This window comes from Rhinichthys klamathensis, unplaced genomic scaffold (assembly GCF_029890125.1).
Source record: "Rhinichthys klamathensis goyatoka isolate OS25496 unplaced genomic scaffold, OSU_Roscu_1.1 h1tg000319l_1, whole genome shotgun sequence".
Lineage (NCBI taxonomy): Eukaryota > Metazoa > Chordata > Actinopteri > Cypriniformes > Leuciscidae > Rhinichthys > Rhinichthys klamathensis.
This window is the reverse complement of record NW_026606835.1, coordinates 595,065-611,135: the sequence shown is the minus strand read 5'-3', so window position 1 is coordinate 611,135 and position 16,071 is coordinate 595,065. Positions and strand designations below refer to the sequence as shown.

At 37.0% G+C, this 16,071-nt stretch overlaps 2 protein-coding genes across 2 annotated transcripts; one reads left to right on the top strand and one right to left on the bottom strand.

The window, feature by feature from the left end:
• Nucleotides 1–123: 123 nt before the first annotated feature.
• On the bottom strand, nucleotides 124–2,333 carry LOC130105431 (cytochrome b-245 chaperone 1 homolog). Its single transcript, XM_056271429.1, has 7 exons — nucleotides 2,259–2,333; nucleotides 1,812–1,899; nucleotides 1,678–1,719; nucleotides 1,506–1,579; nucleotides 1,317–1,413; nucleotides 1,085–1,229; nucleotides 124–699 (listed from the first exon to the last, which is right to left on the bottom strand). Exons 2-7 carry the CDS (start codon nucleotides 1,897–1,899, stop codon nucleotides 546–548), a joined length of 600 nt encoding a protein of 199 aa, XP_056127404.1. The 5' UTR covers nucleotides 2,259–2,333; the 3' UTR covers nucleotides 124–545.
• A 1,212-nt stretch (nucleotides 2,334–3,545) lies between these two features.
• On the top strand, nucleotides 3,546–14,834 carry narf (nuclear prelamin A recognition factor). The gene is made up of 12 exons (XM_056271436.1): nucleotides 3,546–3,792; nucleotides 4,283–4,383; nucleotides 4,534–4,599; nucleotides 4,770–4,907; nucleotides 4,995–5,127; nucleotides 5,401–5,535; nucleotides 10,160–10,278; nucleotides 10,667–10,796; nucleotides 11,223–11,295; nucleotides 11,429–11,566; nucleotides 11,700–11,857; nucleotides 13,845–14,834. The coding sequence occupies exons 2-12, from the start codon at nucleotides 4,294–4,296 to the stop codon at nucleotides 14,093–14,095; spliced, it is 1,431 nt and encodes a 476-aa protein (XP_056127411.1). The 5' UTR covers nucleotides 3,546–3,792; nucleotides 4,283–4,293; the 3' UTR covers nucleotides 14,096–14,834.
• Nucleotides 14,835–16,071: the final 1,237 nt, after the last annotated feature.

Genomic DNA, 16,071 nt, shown 5'->3' with positions numbered 1-16,071 from the left:
AAAAAAGAAATCTGTAACAAAGTATACTCATGTTAACCTAATAAAAAAAATGTCAACAACAATTTGTAAAAGCATCCCCTTGGAAGACAATTGACTTCTGATTAGCTGCAATGTATTATTCAGGATTTAGAATGAAAAATTATTAACATATTTACAAAAAGAAAATTAAAATCACAAACCTCTAAGAGTTTAACATAAAAGCAGTTAAATCCATTTTCACTCATTACAGTTTGCATCTCTGTGATCTGAATGTGCATGCATAGAATATTTGAGCACATGACCAATGGAAGGGAATTCTTCATGCAGTTATTTCACAAACTGTCAAATTAGTTATGCATGTAGCAAAGTATACAGAGAAATCTAGCAAAAGTACTGAATATCATCTAGTAATTTCTCTTTAAAGATGTGAGTGAAAATGCAATTTGACAATAACAGATAATGCTTTGAGATTGTCATCAGGATGTTTGTAAGACTGGAACATTTGGTTGTTTCACTTAAGGCTTGATACAGTGTTTTCCACCATTCTCTAACTCTCCCTGAGGCTTTTAAAGTTCATCTTCCTCTTTTGAATCACTGCTATCACCCAATCCCAAATCCTCAATGTCGTCATCATCAGGAGAATCGTCCTCTGGCAAACGCTGCTGTAACTCCTCAAGACCCAAAAAGCGCTTCAGAAGTGCAGCAAGTGCCTCCACATCACTGAACAAAAGCACACACAAAAAAAACAGTCACTATAATGTCACACTGAAAAAACCCAAATGGTGTAAAAACACATTTAATGGATGATTAATGTTGTGTTGCTGGTTTTTATGTATTGCTTTTGTTATTTTATCTAGAGATAGGCTTTGGTTTTATATATGAAAGCTATAAACTCATACAAACTCTCTCACTCTCTCTCTCTCATATATATATATATATATATATATATATATATATATATATATATACACAAAATTATAGCGTAATTTTTTTAAATATATATATAGAATATATTATAAAATGTGTTTTTTATTATTAACGAATATTCTGATGTAGTTTTTGTTTAACATAACCATAGGACTGTAAAAGGACATCTTTTAAGTACCTGCGTGACCCCAGCGTGGCACTTCGTGTAAGCGGGTGAGAGAAGCCCGTCGCTAGACGCAGCACTAACAGGTAACCCTTCCCAAGATACCTCACTCTCTCCTCCTGAACACTCACGTCTCGCAGGTGCCGCAGATCTAATACCACTGAGTTGGAGAGAAAAGGCATTTTCATCTGGTTATTTGGCCAGTCATTTAGTGTAAAACAATAATGACAGATAACACAAAGCTCACCTCTCTCATGCCCTCTTCTCCACAGAGTCAGTATCATGGTGTAGATACTAAACGTCTTTAGTTCTATCTCATTCTTAGATTTATCAAACACTGCTTCCTAAGGACAAAGCGCAACAGATCGTTAGTCAGGACAGCTGAATACATTGACTTAAAGATCATGGATGTAGCGTGTGTAAAACATCTCCCTACCTCCCATTCCTCCATATTCTGTAGGGCTACAAAAAAACAACCTGTCACATAGAACATCTTCCATAATATGCTGTCTACAACAAAAGGAAAGAGCAAAATGAGGAACACAGATCACAAAAGCCTTTCTTTTGTTGTTTCATTCACTTCCAGGGTTTCAGGAACCATTTCTCACCAGCGCTGTAATAGGCTGCTGCTAGTCCAACTGAAGCAATTCCTGTAAAAAGAGGAAGAAAAGATTTAAAGATATGTTGTGTTACGCATGTTAGACTACACATGTCCAGCTGCCAAGTTCCCCAGATCTCATACCAACAAGGAGGGACCATGATCTAATCCCAGGAGACCTCTTCAAATGGAGCAGATCAGATGTATGTTTTTCCACGACCATATACCCCATCTGTTAGAAGAAGAAAAAAACGTTAAAATATATTTAAATTTTTTTGTGAACACAGTAGTCTAGTTGAGTCCATCTAAAAAGATCTTGTTGGAGATGTCCAGTTATGTGTGTAGCATCACTATAATCATAACATGCCAGAATACTGCAGCTTTATACAAAGGAAAGCACACTTTTAAAAGTCTAAATACTGCACAAAGTTGTTTTTATGAACAGTACATTGAATATAAGAATAATAAACCAGATCAGTTTCGTATATTTTTTAAATAGCACAGGGACAACACCCTCATTAATGTGACCACACACATTCTCCCATTAACGTTAACTGCCATAATCGCATGTGAAAGTATCTGATATCTTACCTCAATAACTCGCGTTTTCCTTTCGGACAAATAACGTTATTTTTTTTTTTTATATATCAAATTTAAATGTCGGACATTTGCAATAGGAAAATGTCAGAAAACAAATTAAGGAAATACAATGTGTAGCTCAAGCTCATGCCCATACACATAAACCCGCCTTCGGATGACGTTGATTTCCGCTAAGCAGATTCCGTTATGATTGGATAAAACCTATTTTTTTACAGTCTATGGATAAAACTTATTAAAAGGACCCGCCCTCTACTTTATGACGCTTCCTTCCAGTCGTGGCTCGTTAAAAATCTGAATCATACCGGTATTATGTATGAAAAGAGTAATATATGTGTGAAAAGAATAAGTTCGCGAATAACGTTACTTGAATACTGTACTAACAGTTAACCCATTGTCGAAAATGGCTATAAATCCAAACCGTTTTAGCTATAGATGCAATGTCCTCATTAAAATGTCATATATGTAACTATCCCAAAATTTTCTTAAATACGATTAAATTGATTATTTTCAGAAAGGCGAGCATTATTTGATCGGTTCAGGGGAAGTTGACACCACTGTTGCGTGTTGCTGATTCACGCATGCGTGTCGATCCACGCAAGGAATCCTTCTCGCGAATCGGTTCGTTCAAACAGTTCGATTCTAGGAACCGGTTAAAAAAAACGAGGTTATTTAAGTAATGACGTAACACGCCATCACGTGGTCCCTGATATCCAGCGTGTCATGTTTTAAACGTTCAAATAAAACCCATATGTAAGTAGGTACATTTTATTTTTTATTAATTTGTTTTAGTTAGGAAGGGATGCTTATTTAAAAATATATATTATGTATTTGTTACAGCCATGATTAAGCAATTTAAAAAAGTAATTTATAGCATATATTTTGCCTTTACTTTAAATAATACTATAATTCTGAATCAGACATTCTGAGTGAGTTTGTTAACCGGGATCATAGCGAGTCGAGAATCGAAAATGTCCGACAAATCAAAGAAAATGTCCGACAAATCAAAGTCAAGGGACTTTGATTTGTCGGACATTTTCGAGTCTCGAAATATGGTCTTTGCCAAATACCAACAATGGCGGTTATGACCCGACACATCACGAATCAGATGTATGTTGGAAAGAGACGGTTGTCTAATCATTACGAATTAGACATGTCCGGAAGAGAAGATTCTTGGTTCAGTGAGTTGGTGACTCGAGAACGGCTTAACGGTTCAACTAATTCATTGAAATGATCCGACTCAAATGGACGATTCATTCACGATTCAGAAACTGCTAAGGACAATGGAGTCGGGTGCACCGAAGCCACGACGAGCCGAGATCCTTCTACCGCGAATGTGGCCCATTCGGATTAGTCAGAGTTGTGGAACTGATGACTGGATGACCATTAGTGTTAAATGACCGCAGTGCGCTGTTTTCAGATGGTCAGCTCGCGCTTTCATGTGTCATTAGTAGAAGTTCCTGCTTTAGTTCCACTGCTGCGTCTCCTGCTTTCCCCCTGAACAATGAGGACTTCATGTGGTTTTTATGTGAGTCGGTTGGCCTTTTTGTTTTTTATGTTTTTTTTTGTTTTGTTTTGTTTAGTTTATGATTTATTTTAGTACTCGTTCAACATTCGGCAACGTTAGATAACGGTGGGAGATTGTTGAGTAAATGTCACGGGTTATCTAAGGAAAGCGAAGTCCTCAGAGCTCTCTGTCATTTATTTATCACCCTATTACATGCTGAGAAAATGAACGTGATCCAACTGCTTAACGTGTGATTATTTACAAAAGCACGAAAGATCCCCAAAACAGTAATTTGGTGAAACTGAAAAGAGCCCATCATGGGAACCTGAAATTATCACATTTCCCTCAAATTGGTGCTTGTATGAATATTTCAGGTTAATAACAGGCTTTATTGTGACTGTATTTTATTTCTAACCCCTTGTTTATGTTAAATATGACGTTTTTGGTGTCGTATAACACCCAGAATGCTCTATAAATACAGAAAGCTTTCATTTTCAGTCTTTCATTTCAGAAGAATAATTTATGGCACTGAACATTTCAAGAGCTCCTTATACAATGTCTGAAGTCAAAATTGGACGGAAAAAAGAAAAGTGTGAGAATTGCACAAAACAGGTAATGTATTGATTTAATACTGGCATATATCTTGCATAAATACACGATTAACCACAAATTATGTCTAAATGTCATGCTTTATTTTATTGTTACCAGTGTATTGCTTAAGCACTCATTAGTGTTTATTTTCCCTCGATTCCACCCTTTTAGTGCAACAAGAAAAAAAGTGATGAAAGTATAAACTCACTGCAAGAGAAAGGTGTTGCAAGTGGAGAGGTATTTCTCATTGCTCTTTTATGTGTCCGACAAACTGACTGAGTTGTAATCTGATAAACTGCGGTTCACATCTGTTTTGTTTGTGTTTGGTTTGGGGGAGGATGAATGAACAAACACTCATTTGTATTTGACATGTAGATGTGGATAATCTGAAATGCTGTTTTCCTCAGGTGAGAGAGGCTACCTCAGTTCAGCAGGTGTTGCTGAGCGCGTGTCTGTCCTGCGACGGCTGCGTATCGGAAGACGAAGGCAAGAGAATCTCTCAGCAGAATCTGGATGAGATCAACCATGTGCTTGCCATTAATAAGGTACTTTAAGCCTGACAAATTCAGACTTTAGAAAGATGATCTGTGTGGATGTATCTCGCATTATTATTTTTTATTTTTTTTTGGCAGAAATGTGACACTTCGAAGCACAAAATTCTCGTGGTGTCCGTGTGTCCCCAGTCGCTGCCATTCTTTGCTGTTAAATTTCAATTGGACGTTCAAGCAGCTGCACAGAAACTCTGTGGATTCCTGAAGAGTGTGGGTACGTCTGGACACCACATTTGCCTTAAAGTCACTTTGCCTACCTCTTTTTTTTTTTGCTTTTCATTAAAACAAGTTGTTCACATAGCAAATATTAAAAATGTTGTTTTGTTTAAGTTTGAATGTTTTCAATATTTATATTTATATTTTATTTTATTTCAGCTTTATTTTAATTAATAATTTGTTTTAGTTTTAGCTAACAATAATAATCCTGTTACACATGGCATGAGTTCTTTCATACTGTTTTAAAGGCCTCTTTCATCTGTCTCCTCAGGGGTTCATTATGTCTTTGACAGTACAGTTGCTGCCAGTTTTAGCATTTTGGAAAGCCAAATAGAATTTGTTCAGCGTTACCGCCGTAAACACCATGATGCCAATGCCATGCCGATGTTCACTTCCTCATGTCCAGGTAAGACCATCCTGATAACCACTTAAAGGCACAGTATGTAATTTTCGCCGCTAGAGGTCGCATATTCAAAACAGTAACAAAGGGGTGGCTTGATGGAATGTGGAATGATGGGAGTTGTCGTCTTCACCTTCACTGCCGATGGAAATCAATCTGAAGGGACTCACAAATCATGTTCATGAATGAGGTAGTGAAATTGATGTATGTTTTGACTCATGTTTTTTTGCTAAATTACCATTCATACATGTCACTTTATTTGTCAAATTAAATGGTAGGGTAACGCAGCACAGTTTTACATGTTCAAAACAATCATATGTACTAAACGTACTAAAGTACATTAGAATGTACTCGCAGCATTTGCAAAAAGGCTTACTTACTATTTATGTATAACACATACTGTTTTTAATAATTACACTGTCATAGACTTGCTGCAAACTATAACAAATAATTGTGGTCCATGACGACTGTGCGAAACAACAACAGAGTGTCGTGCTAGACTACTACTACTACTTACAATTTTTTTTCATAAGACTCACTGTGTTGCCATGGTTTCTACGACAGTAAAAGCGAAAACCGAGGATAACGCGGACTTAACGCCATTGACAGGCGACGCAATGAGGAGGGTCATTACCCTGGTTAAAATTGTGAATTTCTCTGGATTTAAACATTGTTGGAAACATTTGGGATAGTGTAAGTACACAAGTGAACAAAATATATAACACTGTGCTATAGGGGTGACCCCGAATAGTCGAAGATTCGATGCTTCGATAGGAGGAGCCTGATTCGACTACCAATCTCACGGTCGAATCTTCGCAGATGTTATTAAACGAGGATTATGTCATTTTGGCTATGAGTGTGCTCAATGTCTGATTTCACATATAACTACTGGTCTTCTGTCAATACGTTAATATACAGCCTATTAGGATAATGCTGTCAATAAAAATGTGCAAAGAAAGAAGCTTTTAATAAATATTTTTTTAACGTGCGTGCAGCGTGAATAAATCCAAACACCCCGTGACAGATTTAAGTTTCACTTTCGATCCGTGACCGACAGAGGAGCGTCTTGTCGGCAGGGATTTAAATCTTTAAAAATGTCTGGGATAAGAAAATCTAAAGATGCACATCATCAGAAAGGATATTCTCCAAGGCTGGATTTAGCATCAGGAAAACCATGATCGCACTTTTGCCGGCCAACGTTAACAGGTTGGTTTTCCTCGGGACGTTCTAAAACGCTTAAAAAAGTGAAAAAAGCTTTTAAAACGCTTAAATGGCACTTTTACGTGCTTAATGTATGTACACAGTAGGCTACACACCTTAAGAAACCATTCTATAATAATGTGCAGATAAGCAGATGAACCCAGAATATGAACGCAACGCGTAGGCCTAAAGCTTTTTCTTTAACGGTTTTCTATGGGAGGAAAATGCTTAACGTAGCCTATAAAACGCGTTGCGTTCATATTCTGGGCTCATCTGCTTTTCTGTAGGCTATATAGTATGCTTTATTAATAAGGTGTGTACAGAATTTGATCTTTTAATATAACAGTTTTAGGACTAAGCCGTTATGCGTTTTTTTTTTTCACGTTAAGCGTTTTAGAATGTATTTTATCCGCGCACACAATTTGAAAAGACTCAAACGGACACAGGCCGAGTGAAAGACTGGATTTTGTTTTTTCGATCAGGTATGGGTTTTGAAGTGATTTAAAAAAATTTCAGCCGGTTCTAATTAGATTTTTGGATGTGAACACGTTTAGCTAAAAAGATTGCCGCTCCAGTTTAGCGTTTATTGTTGTTTCTGCAGTTAAAAAGACAAAGTTGACAATCCTGGCCATACTTTCGTTATTTTAATAATTTCTTTATTTTTATTTTATTCATTGATCACTCAGGGTGATCTAATTTAACTATTTGTGACTTGTGTTTTGAATATTTGTTCCCCTGCACTTTAGGCATTTTGCACACATTTGTTCTGCTTCTTGTGACTTGATTCAGACTTATTTCGTTTTGTATTTTTATTTATTATAAATGTATATTGTGTTCTTAATTGTTGATTATTTTTCAGTGCATCGATGTTGCGCTGTAGGCCTACTTAGAGCATGCTCGTACAGGCAATTCAACCGATTTAATTTGATTTGCATGTGAATTGCAAATCCTATCTGCAGTGTGGCCTTTCTGCAGTTATTTATGTTATTTCTTAGTTTTATTGATCCAAAATGTTTTTATACATTTTCTTCTATATCTTTGTGTGATGTTCTGTACATCGCGGCTTTAAAATATTAAAGCCCCGCCCCCTCCCCAACACCACACACATGATTCGACTATTAGTCGACTATAGGCAGGACTTGACGAATCTGATTCGACTATGAAAATCCTTAGTCGGGGACACCGCTACTGTGCTAGTGGTTTTTGGAAATTTTTTAATGCAAAAATCTTACATGCCTTTAAACTCAATGACATCTCTTAAAACACACCGTAAGGCCCCGTTCCACCAGAAAGCACTTCTATATATAATACTTCCATAAAGGTATAAAAATGACAATGTGCAAGTAGGTCCACACAGAATGTCTGCAGGTTTTCACCGCATTGTGTGTTCATTTATAAAATCTATTTTAGCTAATTTGATTATGCTTTCAGCTTCCATTGCGAGAAAAGTCCACCTGGGTCTGCCAGTTTAAAACTCTTGAAAAATTGTTGTGCCATTATAAGAGAAGTGGTCGCCAACTTGCATCCATCCTGCAACACAAATAAGCACCTCTAGCCAGAGCCTTCAAGAAAAAGATCACGTTTTCTGCTTCTCTTAACTCTGAACCTCAAGCCTTTATGTGTTTCGCAAACATTGTGTCTCTTAATGTAGATAAGAGCCAAATGTGGTGCAGTGGTGTGTAAATGTGGGTTGTGTTTGAATGGGTGGGACTGTTAGATAGCCATAGCATTCTGCAGCTGTGAGATAGAGTAGTTCAAGACACCTCACACACCCTTCCTGCACTTTTCACAACTTTTGTCCTCACTCTCAGTGGCCATTATTTAATTTTCATCATGGATGATTATTAACTCACTAAGCTGATGATTAATTAATGTGACCTCCAGTACATTTAGTTCAATGACCCAGGGTTACATGTCTTGCTCAAACTAGTAGTGGTGGGAATCAGCAGAGACCTGGCGATGCAGTATTTATTTAATTTTTTTTAAGAAATTAACACTTTTATTCAGCAAGAAAATGATTCAAATGTAACCAAGACATTTATAATGTTTCAAAAGATTTCTGGTTGAAATAAATTCTGAACTTTCTATTCATTAAAGGTTGGGTAGGTCGTTTTTGGTCTAAAAAACTTTTTCCCAAATTTGTTTAAACTTTCTATATATATCAATGCATAATTAAAATGTAAGTACTCTGATAAAAAGAGTATAAAAATCGAGTGACTCTAGACCGTTTAATCTGCACTAAACACAGCTCATTATTTCCTTCCGGGACGAAACACAGGATTGGCTTAGGCGACTGTCACTCTCTCGCAACCATGGCAACACCCCCGCTGCTACATGCGCTGCCCACATGCGCGCACTCGTTTGACTCGAGGAGGGTAAGAGACTAGTAAGAGACACAATTACATGCAAAACACGGCGTATATGTTATGAATCTTACACAAAATTCACCTTCATCACAGTGTAACTGATTGTAATGGGAAAACGTGTATCAATGCAACCTGTTTTTAGCTTTGCTTTATGTTACTAGCTCGTTAACGAATCAAACTCAATATATTTTAAACTTTAACAGTATCGATATGCTAGCTTGATAGTGAGTATTAACAGCCATGTTAGTTGTTTATATTCATAATGATAAAGTTAGGTATTTTATTACATGTGAGTCTGACATGATGTCACTACATGCACTGCTCCTCTCCGCTCGGCGCTAGTAAGCGCGTCCTCCAGCTGTGAGCTGTCGGCATCGCACGTTCATGTGTTTTGGGGGCGTGGTTTTGGAAGGAGCCCAGAATGGAGGGGGTGGAAGTGAATGGAGATAAGTAGCTGTGTTTATTACAGCCCTGAGAGGACTACAGACACTCGATTTTTATACTCTCTTTTCCAGAGTACTTACATTTTAATTATGCATTGATATATATAGAAAGTTTAAAAAAATTTGGCAAACAGTTTTTAAAAAAAATTCTACCTACAATACCTTTAAAGAATCTTGAAAAAAAAAAACTGCTTTCAACACTGATAATAAGAAATGTTTCATTAGCACCAAATCGGCATATTAGAATGATTTCTGAAGGATCATGTGACACTGAAGACTGGAATAATGCTGCTAAAAATTCAGCTTTGCCATCATAGAAATAAATTACATTTTTAAATATATTAAAACAGAAAAGTTATTTTAAATTGTCATAAAATTTTACAATGTTACTGTTTTTACTGTATTATTGATTAAACAAATGCAGCCTTGGTGAGCACAGGAGAGTTATAAATCATTTTTATTTTTTTATGAGAATATCAATACAGTATTGTCAGGTCAAATATAGATTGCGCCACCTCTTAGAACTAGTAGTCCTAATACTGCTACATTACATTATAATGCACTAGTTGCTATGTGTAGTATATATATGAATATTAAATTTGTGATTTTGTTTGTGCTCAGGGTGGATTCGCTATGCAGAGCATGTTCTTGGTAGCCTGGTCACGCCACACATCTGCAACTCCAGATCACCTCAACAGATCATGGGCTCCTTGGTCAAAGACTTTTTTGCCAGACAACAGGTGAGAGGTGGGCACTTGTCCAGGTAATATCAGGAGGAGATTTTCAAATTGTTATTGTCCGGGCTGGAGAAATCATGGAAATGAAATAATGCTAAAATAGGTATATTGTATATAAAGTTTTGATCTGATCTAAAAAAAACTAATGAGTGTGGTCATATTCCAAAGTGCTACAGAATTCTCTAAGTGATTAATATGACTATTATTAAAAAAAAAAAAAAAAGCATTATCCAGAACTCTGGAAAAGTCATGGAAATGTACTGGTCAAAAGCGTGAACACACTGCCTATGGACCTTTGTGCTTACTGTATCACAATCATGTAAAAATGGTCTATTTCCTATTAGTAGTGACTGAATGAGACACTGTATCTGTTTTGTGTTATGTCTTGTAGAAACTGACCCCGGATCAGGTTTTCCATGTGGTGGTGGCTCCCTGTTTTGATAAGAAGCTTGAAGCTGTGAGAGAAGAATTCTACAACAGCATCCTAGAGACCAGAGACGTCGACTGTGTGCTTACGTCAGGTACGACTGACCTTATTCCCCTGTTACTTTTTCAGATTAATTTCTAACCAGGCAACTGGTTAAGACCAAATAATTCACATGTATTTATCCTAATATCTATATTTTTATGTATAAAACTACCATTCAGATGTTTGGGGTGGTACGAATTTTCAATGTTTTTGAAAGCAGTCTCTTGCAACAATGTATAACAATGTGAAAATCTTTACTGTCACTTGTGATTTCATTTATATACTTGCTAAATAAAAGTATTTCGTACTGATCCCAAACTTTTGAATGGAATGTATAAAATTCCCTGGTGCATCTTTCCTTCTTGGAAATTATCAGAAATAACTAATGCATGTTATTGTATAGAAGCAGGTTTCAGTGGAGGGTGTTTTTGTGATCTTTGTACTTTTGAAATGACTCTAAATGACTGTTTTGGTTTAGGAGAGATTCTTCATTTGATGGAACAAAGCAAAGTTACTGTAGAGGAAGTGGACTCTGCTCCTTTGGATCATTTGTAAGTTAAATTAGCAGCATTAAATAATCGCATATGTCTTCACATTTAACCTATTAAAGCAAAGGCAATCACAGTCCAGGTAACTGTTGAAAAAAATAATATATAATCCAAAAATGTGTTGTTGTTTTTTTAGATTTGGTGAGATAAATGACTCAGGTGTGACCAGGCATGAAGGTCGTGGATCTGAAGGCTTCCTGGAGCATATTTTCAAACATGCAGCCAAAGAGCTGTTTGGCCTAGACGTCCAAGAGATTGTGTACAAGACACTCAGGTTAGAGATAGACAGTCCGTTTTTGATATGTGGTGGATAATCTATATTTTATAATTATTTATAAATTAAGCCAATCGCCAATTGATAATCCTTACATTGCCATCTGTGTAAACACCTGCCTTATTCCTGATAGGAATCGAGACTTCCAGGAGGTGGCGCTGGAGCGTGATGGAGAGACTCTCCTGCAGTTTGCTGCAGTCTATGGCTTCCGGAACATTCAGACTTTAGTGCACAGAATGAGGAAAGGCAAAGTGCCCTACCAGCTAGTAGAGGTGCTTTCCTGCCCTGGAGGTATGAAATATTTTTCAAAACAAACATATTACAAATATTACATGAATTTTATTTTGCTATTACTTAACTCAATAGGTGCTGTCACTACAAAATAAGCTTGAACACATGATAGTTAGTTAGTTAGTTAGTTTTATTTGTCCTCGAGAGGAAATTTGTTTCCACTGTAGATGTGTACATAACACAGACAACACATAACATGTTAAATTATTGACATATCATACAATCACAGACATCACACACACAAAAAAGAGCATAAGATGACGCATCGTCTTATTACTCGGGATGTTCGGCACAACTAATTTCATTAACGTTCAAACGGATATTTTGTTAACGATTAGTCTAACAACCCCCCAGAGGATAGTCAAAAAAAAGTCTGTATATGAATATCCATTTGAAATAGCCTACTTAATCTATGAATCAGTCAAATCCCATACTGAATGCCTCTGAAAAAGGTCATATACAGTATATACACAATGTGCTTGCCTTGCATTATGATGTGTGTACATAAAACTTCAGGCGGTTCACTTAATCAATGTTAGCCAATATTGACATATTTATTAAAACAGGGGTCCCCAACCCCCGGGCCGCGGACCGGTACCGGTCCGTGGGTCATTTGGTACCGGGCCGCACAGAAAGAATAAATAACTTGCATTATTTCCGTTTTATTTATTCACACATTTACCTGTTCACATATCGTGTCTTTTGCGCGCTCAAGTTTGTTATTTCAAATGTAGACGCGTGATATGCTCACTCATAATGGAAGCGACGCGCCCGTTTTTTCCAAGCGCGTCCGCACCGCATCGAGATAAAAACATCTCAACTTTTCAGAATGCCGCAAGCGCACTGTAGGTCACGTGACAAGAACCAACCAATCATCTTCCACACTGTAAACTGCTGCACTAGTTACTAGTAAAAAATATTTTTACTAAAAATATTAATGCTCACAACTGATTCCTTGTTAAATCCATCATTGTTTATACAGAATTGTTCTATATTCTATATATAAATGTGTATGTGTTTGCTATTTCTGGTGTTTTATGACCACTTCAGTTATAGTCTAACCTCAGACAAATACAGAGCCGTTGGGCAGGAGAGATAAGTTAGTTTCACGGCAGAAGCTCCGTTTACTGATGCTTGGGCCAACTTTTCTTAAAATATAATCAAACTGGTCCTTGTCCACTCTGAAATAGGCTTTGTTTGAACCTCCCATATTGTCCAGGCGGAGCTCCTGAATCAGCTGGTGAAATTCCCCATGGTTTTTGCGTTTTTGTAGTATCGGTTGCACGGTCTTGCACCCAAACACTGCAGTGTTTTTTTTTTACTCTTCTTAGTAAATAAATCTTGTAACAGAGTTACAGCAAGGGTTTTTCGGTGGTGGAAATCCATTGCTGAAATTTCCTTCCTGTAACAGAGAGCGCAGCTGATGGTTGCTTAGCAACGACAGACGCCTCCGGAGTGCAACCTCGCGCCTAGCGTTTTCTACGCGTTTTTAGGAGCACCTTAAAGGCCGGTCCGTGAAAATATTGTCTGACATTAAACCGTGGCGCAAAAAAGGTTGGGGACCGCTGTATTAAAATACATTGTACTTATTGATCCTGTACTGCCTGTTGATTCAAACTAAATAGCCTATTATAAACAGAATTACTCAGACAAAAATTATTCAACATAAATAAGCACGTCAAGGTATTGTTGTCTGGCATCCGCTTGCACATCTGGGTTTGAACACACTTCTTATGCAAAATCGGAAGAAAAGCTTGATTTGTACCGTCAACTATAAATTTTTTAAGGGAATACTGTTTGTTAGAATATTGCTATAAGATCTGTTGTTGTCAAGTAAGTTTCATTCTAAATGTTTCCCCTTTAAATCGCCATTGTCTCTCATAACTTGTAAAAAACAAGCCTTATTGTTATGTCTGACATAGTAGAAAACGTAACATTTTTGTGCAAGTCAAAATACCTTTGTTTCCTTTATCTCTTTGACTTTCAGGCTGTTTAAGTGGGCGAGGACAAGCTGAGGGAGAGGGAGGTCGACCTGACCGACCTTTGGTCCAGCAAATGGAAGAGCATTACAGCAGCTTACCTGTCCGTCTGCCTGAAACAAGCCCAGAGGTTCAGCGCCTCTACCAGGATTGGCTGGATGGCCACGACTCCCCATGTGCACAGCAATGCCTCCACACTCAGTACAAGAACCACACACAGCCACCCTCTCAAATAGTAAATCCTGACATTCAATGGTGATTGGAAGTCATCATTGCGTTCCCACATACCTGGAACCAAGCTCCGCTTTAGATGCACCAATCAAGACCGACTGTTTGATGCTATCTTGGGCTCAGACGAACTGCACTGTTTCTGCAGTAAAAAAAAAAAAAAAGAAAGAAAGTTGAACAAAGGACCAAACAGGCTTCTTGTTCTATGCAGTGAATCGGACTCTGCTTTACTAATGAGTAGATTTGCATTCGTTTACTTGTTTTCTAGAACATTTACTCGCATTGCACCTAAATTATTTCATGCATGGTTGGGAAACCAGCAGTCACAGATGTATAAAAGTGTTATTAAAAGGACAATAGCAATAACACAAGGCAAAAAACAAAAAACAGACTTTTATCAAAACAGATTACTGGACCCTGTTCATATGCACTGAAGAAAAGATTGAAGGAGGTTTGTGTATGGCTATCACTGAGATCCAGCTGTAGAAATGGCAGACTAATACATATTGGTGCTATGAATTAATTAAAGAAAAACAACCAGTTAAAGCTTCATTACTTTGATTGCTATAAAAACGCATGCACTAATTTTAACAAACCTGGCAGTGATTATAAAATTTTGCTTAAATGCGTTAAGAAATTAATTGTTAGATCCAGGCGCGCACATAATCCACATCTGTAGATTTCTGCTAAATTGGGACGTCCATTATTCACAAAGTCCTACATGTCCTGTGATCCTCGCTTATTTGTTCATTAAATGTTGACCCTTTTGATTATGCTTTCAGCTACCAAAAATAGTACTACAGCACAAATGCATCTATTTTATTTGTCCTCAGATTCCATCTGGGCCTGGTTTTAACTAATTGTTGATTTATGTGTTTGTAAATGTCTCCCATTTACAGTACCTGAACATAAATCTTTCTGTATTAAGTGGTACAGAATGTGGTGAGATTACTGGTTTTCCTTTTGGTGCAGGTTTGTAAAGTGGCAGTAGAGGGCAGAATTGACAGATGTGGCCTCTAATCACTTCTAGTTCTCACTGTATGCCCAGTATGTATCCGCTGCTGCAATAACCTGTTTGAGAGGAGTTGAGTTACAACTGTGAGTTCTGTCACAATGTGTTCTATGTTGTGTAAAAAAAAAAAACGAAAATACTTGCCACTTTATGTGGCACACTTCAATCATTGCAATACAGGATGCAGTTTGAATGGTAAGGTGATTTTCTTCTTGATGTAAATGACATGAGGAGTAGTATGATGCTAAAGTAAATTTAATTTGGTAGAGTAGGTAAACATTGAGGATTAATCAAATCCCTTATGGTGTAATCTTGCCTCTTGCACAAACATGCATGTCAAGCAAGGAAGCTTGACCAATTTTGAGCCATTAACCAGTATAGTAAATTTAGACACTTGTGAAGCCAAACACTCCAGCATATTGGTAGAATTGACTTTTATTATTGAGTCTCTTGCTGTTCACACAAGAATTTTAAACTCACATACTAGAGAGATTTTCTTTCAATTTTTAGTGTATTTAAGCTTGATTTTTAAAAGAGTGAATCACATATGTGATTAAACAGTAACAATATTTAGGGTGTGATTCTCATAGCTTGCCTCAACCATGTCGACAGGCAGATAACCTGTGAAAGGGAATCAGCAAGTCTTTATCTTTTTTATTGCATAGTCTATGATGGAAGAAAGCAAAGGGTTGCCAAAGTAGCAAGATATGATTATAGTGTGAGAGGTATTGTTGGAATACATATCAAAGCTAGTATATTCAAAAATCAGATTATAAAAACATTACTTTATCTTAATTACTTTGTTGGACAGTCTACATATAACAGAGGTGTATTAGGGGAAAATATATGGCAAACTGTTACCATTTTATCCTGCATTGAAATGCAGAAGCATGCCATGGAATTCCAACTATTTTCCATGTCCTGTTACATTCCTGAATCCATCACAGAACTATTTTGTTGAAACTTTTTATGTATGTTGTAGAGAAACTGTTTAG

Excerpts from the sequence above, each read along its gene's own strand:
- LOC130105431 (XM_056271429.1), bottom strand. The coding sequence starts at position 1,899 with ATGGGGTATATGGTCGTGGAAAAACATACATCTGATCTGCTCCATTTG. Across the intron at positions 1,580-1,677 it reads AGCAGCCTATTACAGCGCTG|ACAGCATATTATGGAAGATG; the intron begins GTGAGAAATGGT and ends CTTTTGTTGTAG. Across the intron at positions 1,414-1,505 it reads AGAATATGGAGGAATGGGAG|GAAGCAGTGTTTGATAAATC; the intron begins GTAGGGAGATGT and ends CTTTGTCCTTAG.
- narf (XM_056271436.1), top strand. The coding sequence starts at position 4,294 with ATGGCACTGAACATTTCAAGAGCTCCTTATACAATGTCTGAAGTCAAA. Across the intron at positions 4,384-4,533 it reads GTGAGAATTGCACAAAACAG|TGCAACAAGAAAAAAAGTGA; the intron begins GTAATGTATTGA and ends CCACCCTTTTAG. Across the intron at positions 5,128-5,400 it reads TGGATTCCTGAAGAGTGTGG|GGGTTCATTATGTCTTTGAC; the intron begins GTACGTCTGGAC and ends CTGTCTCCTCAG.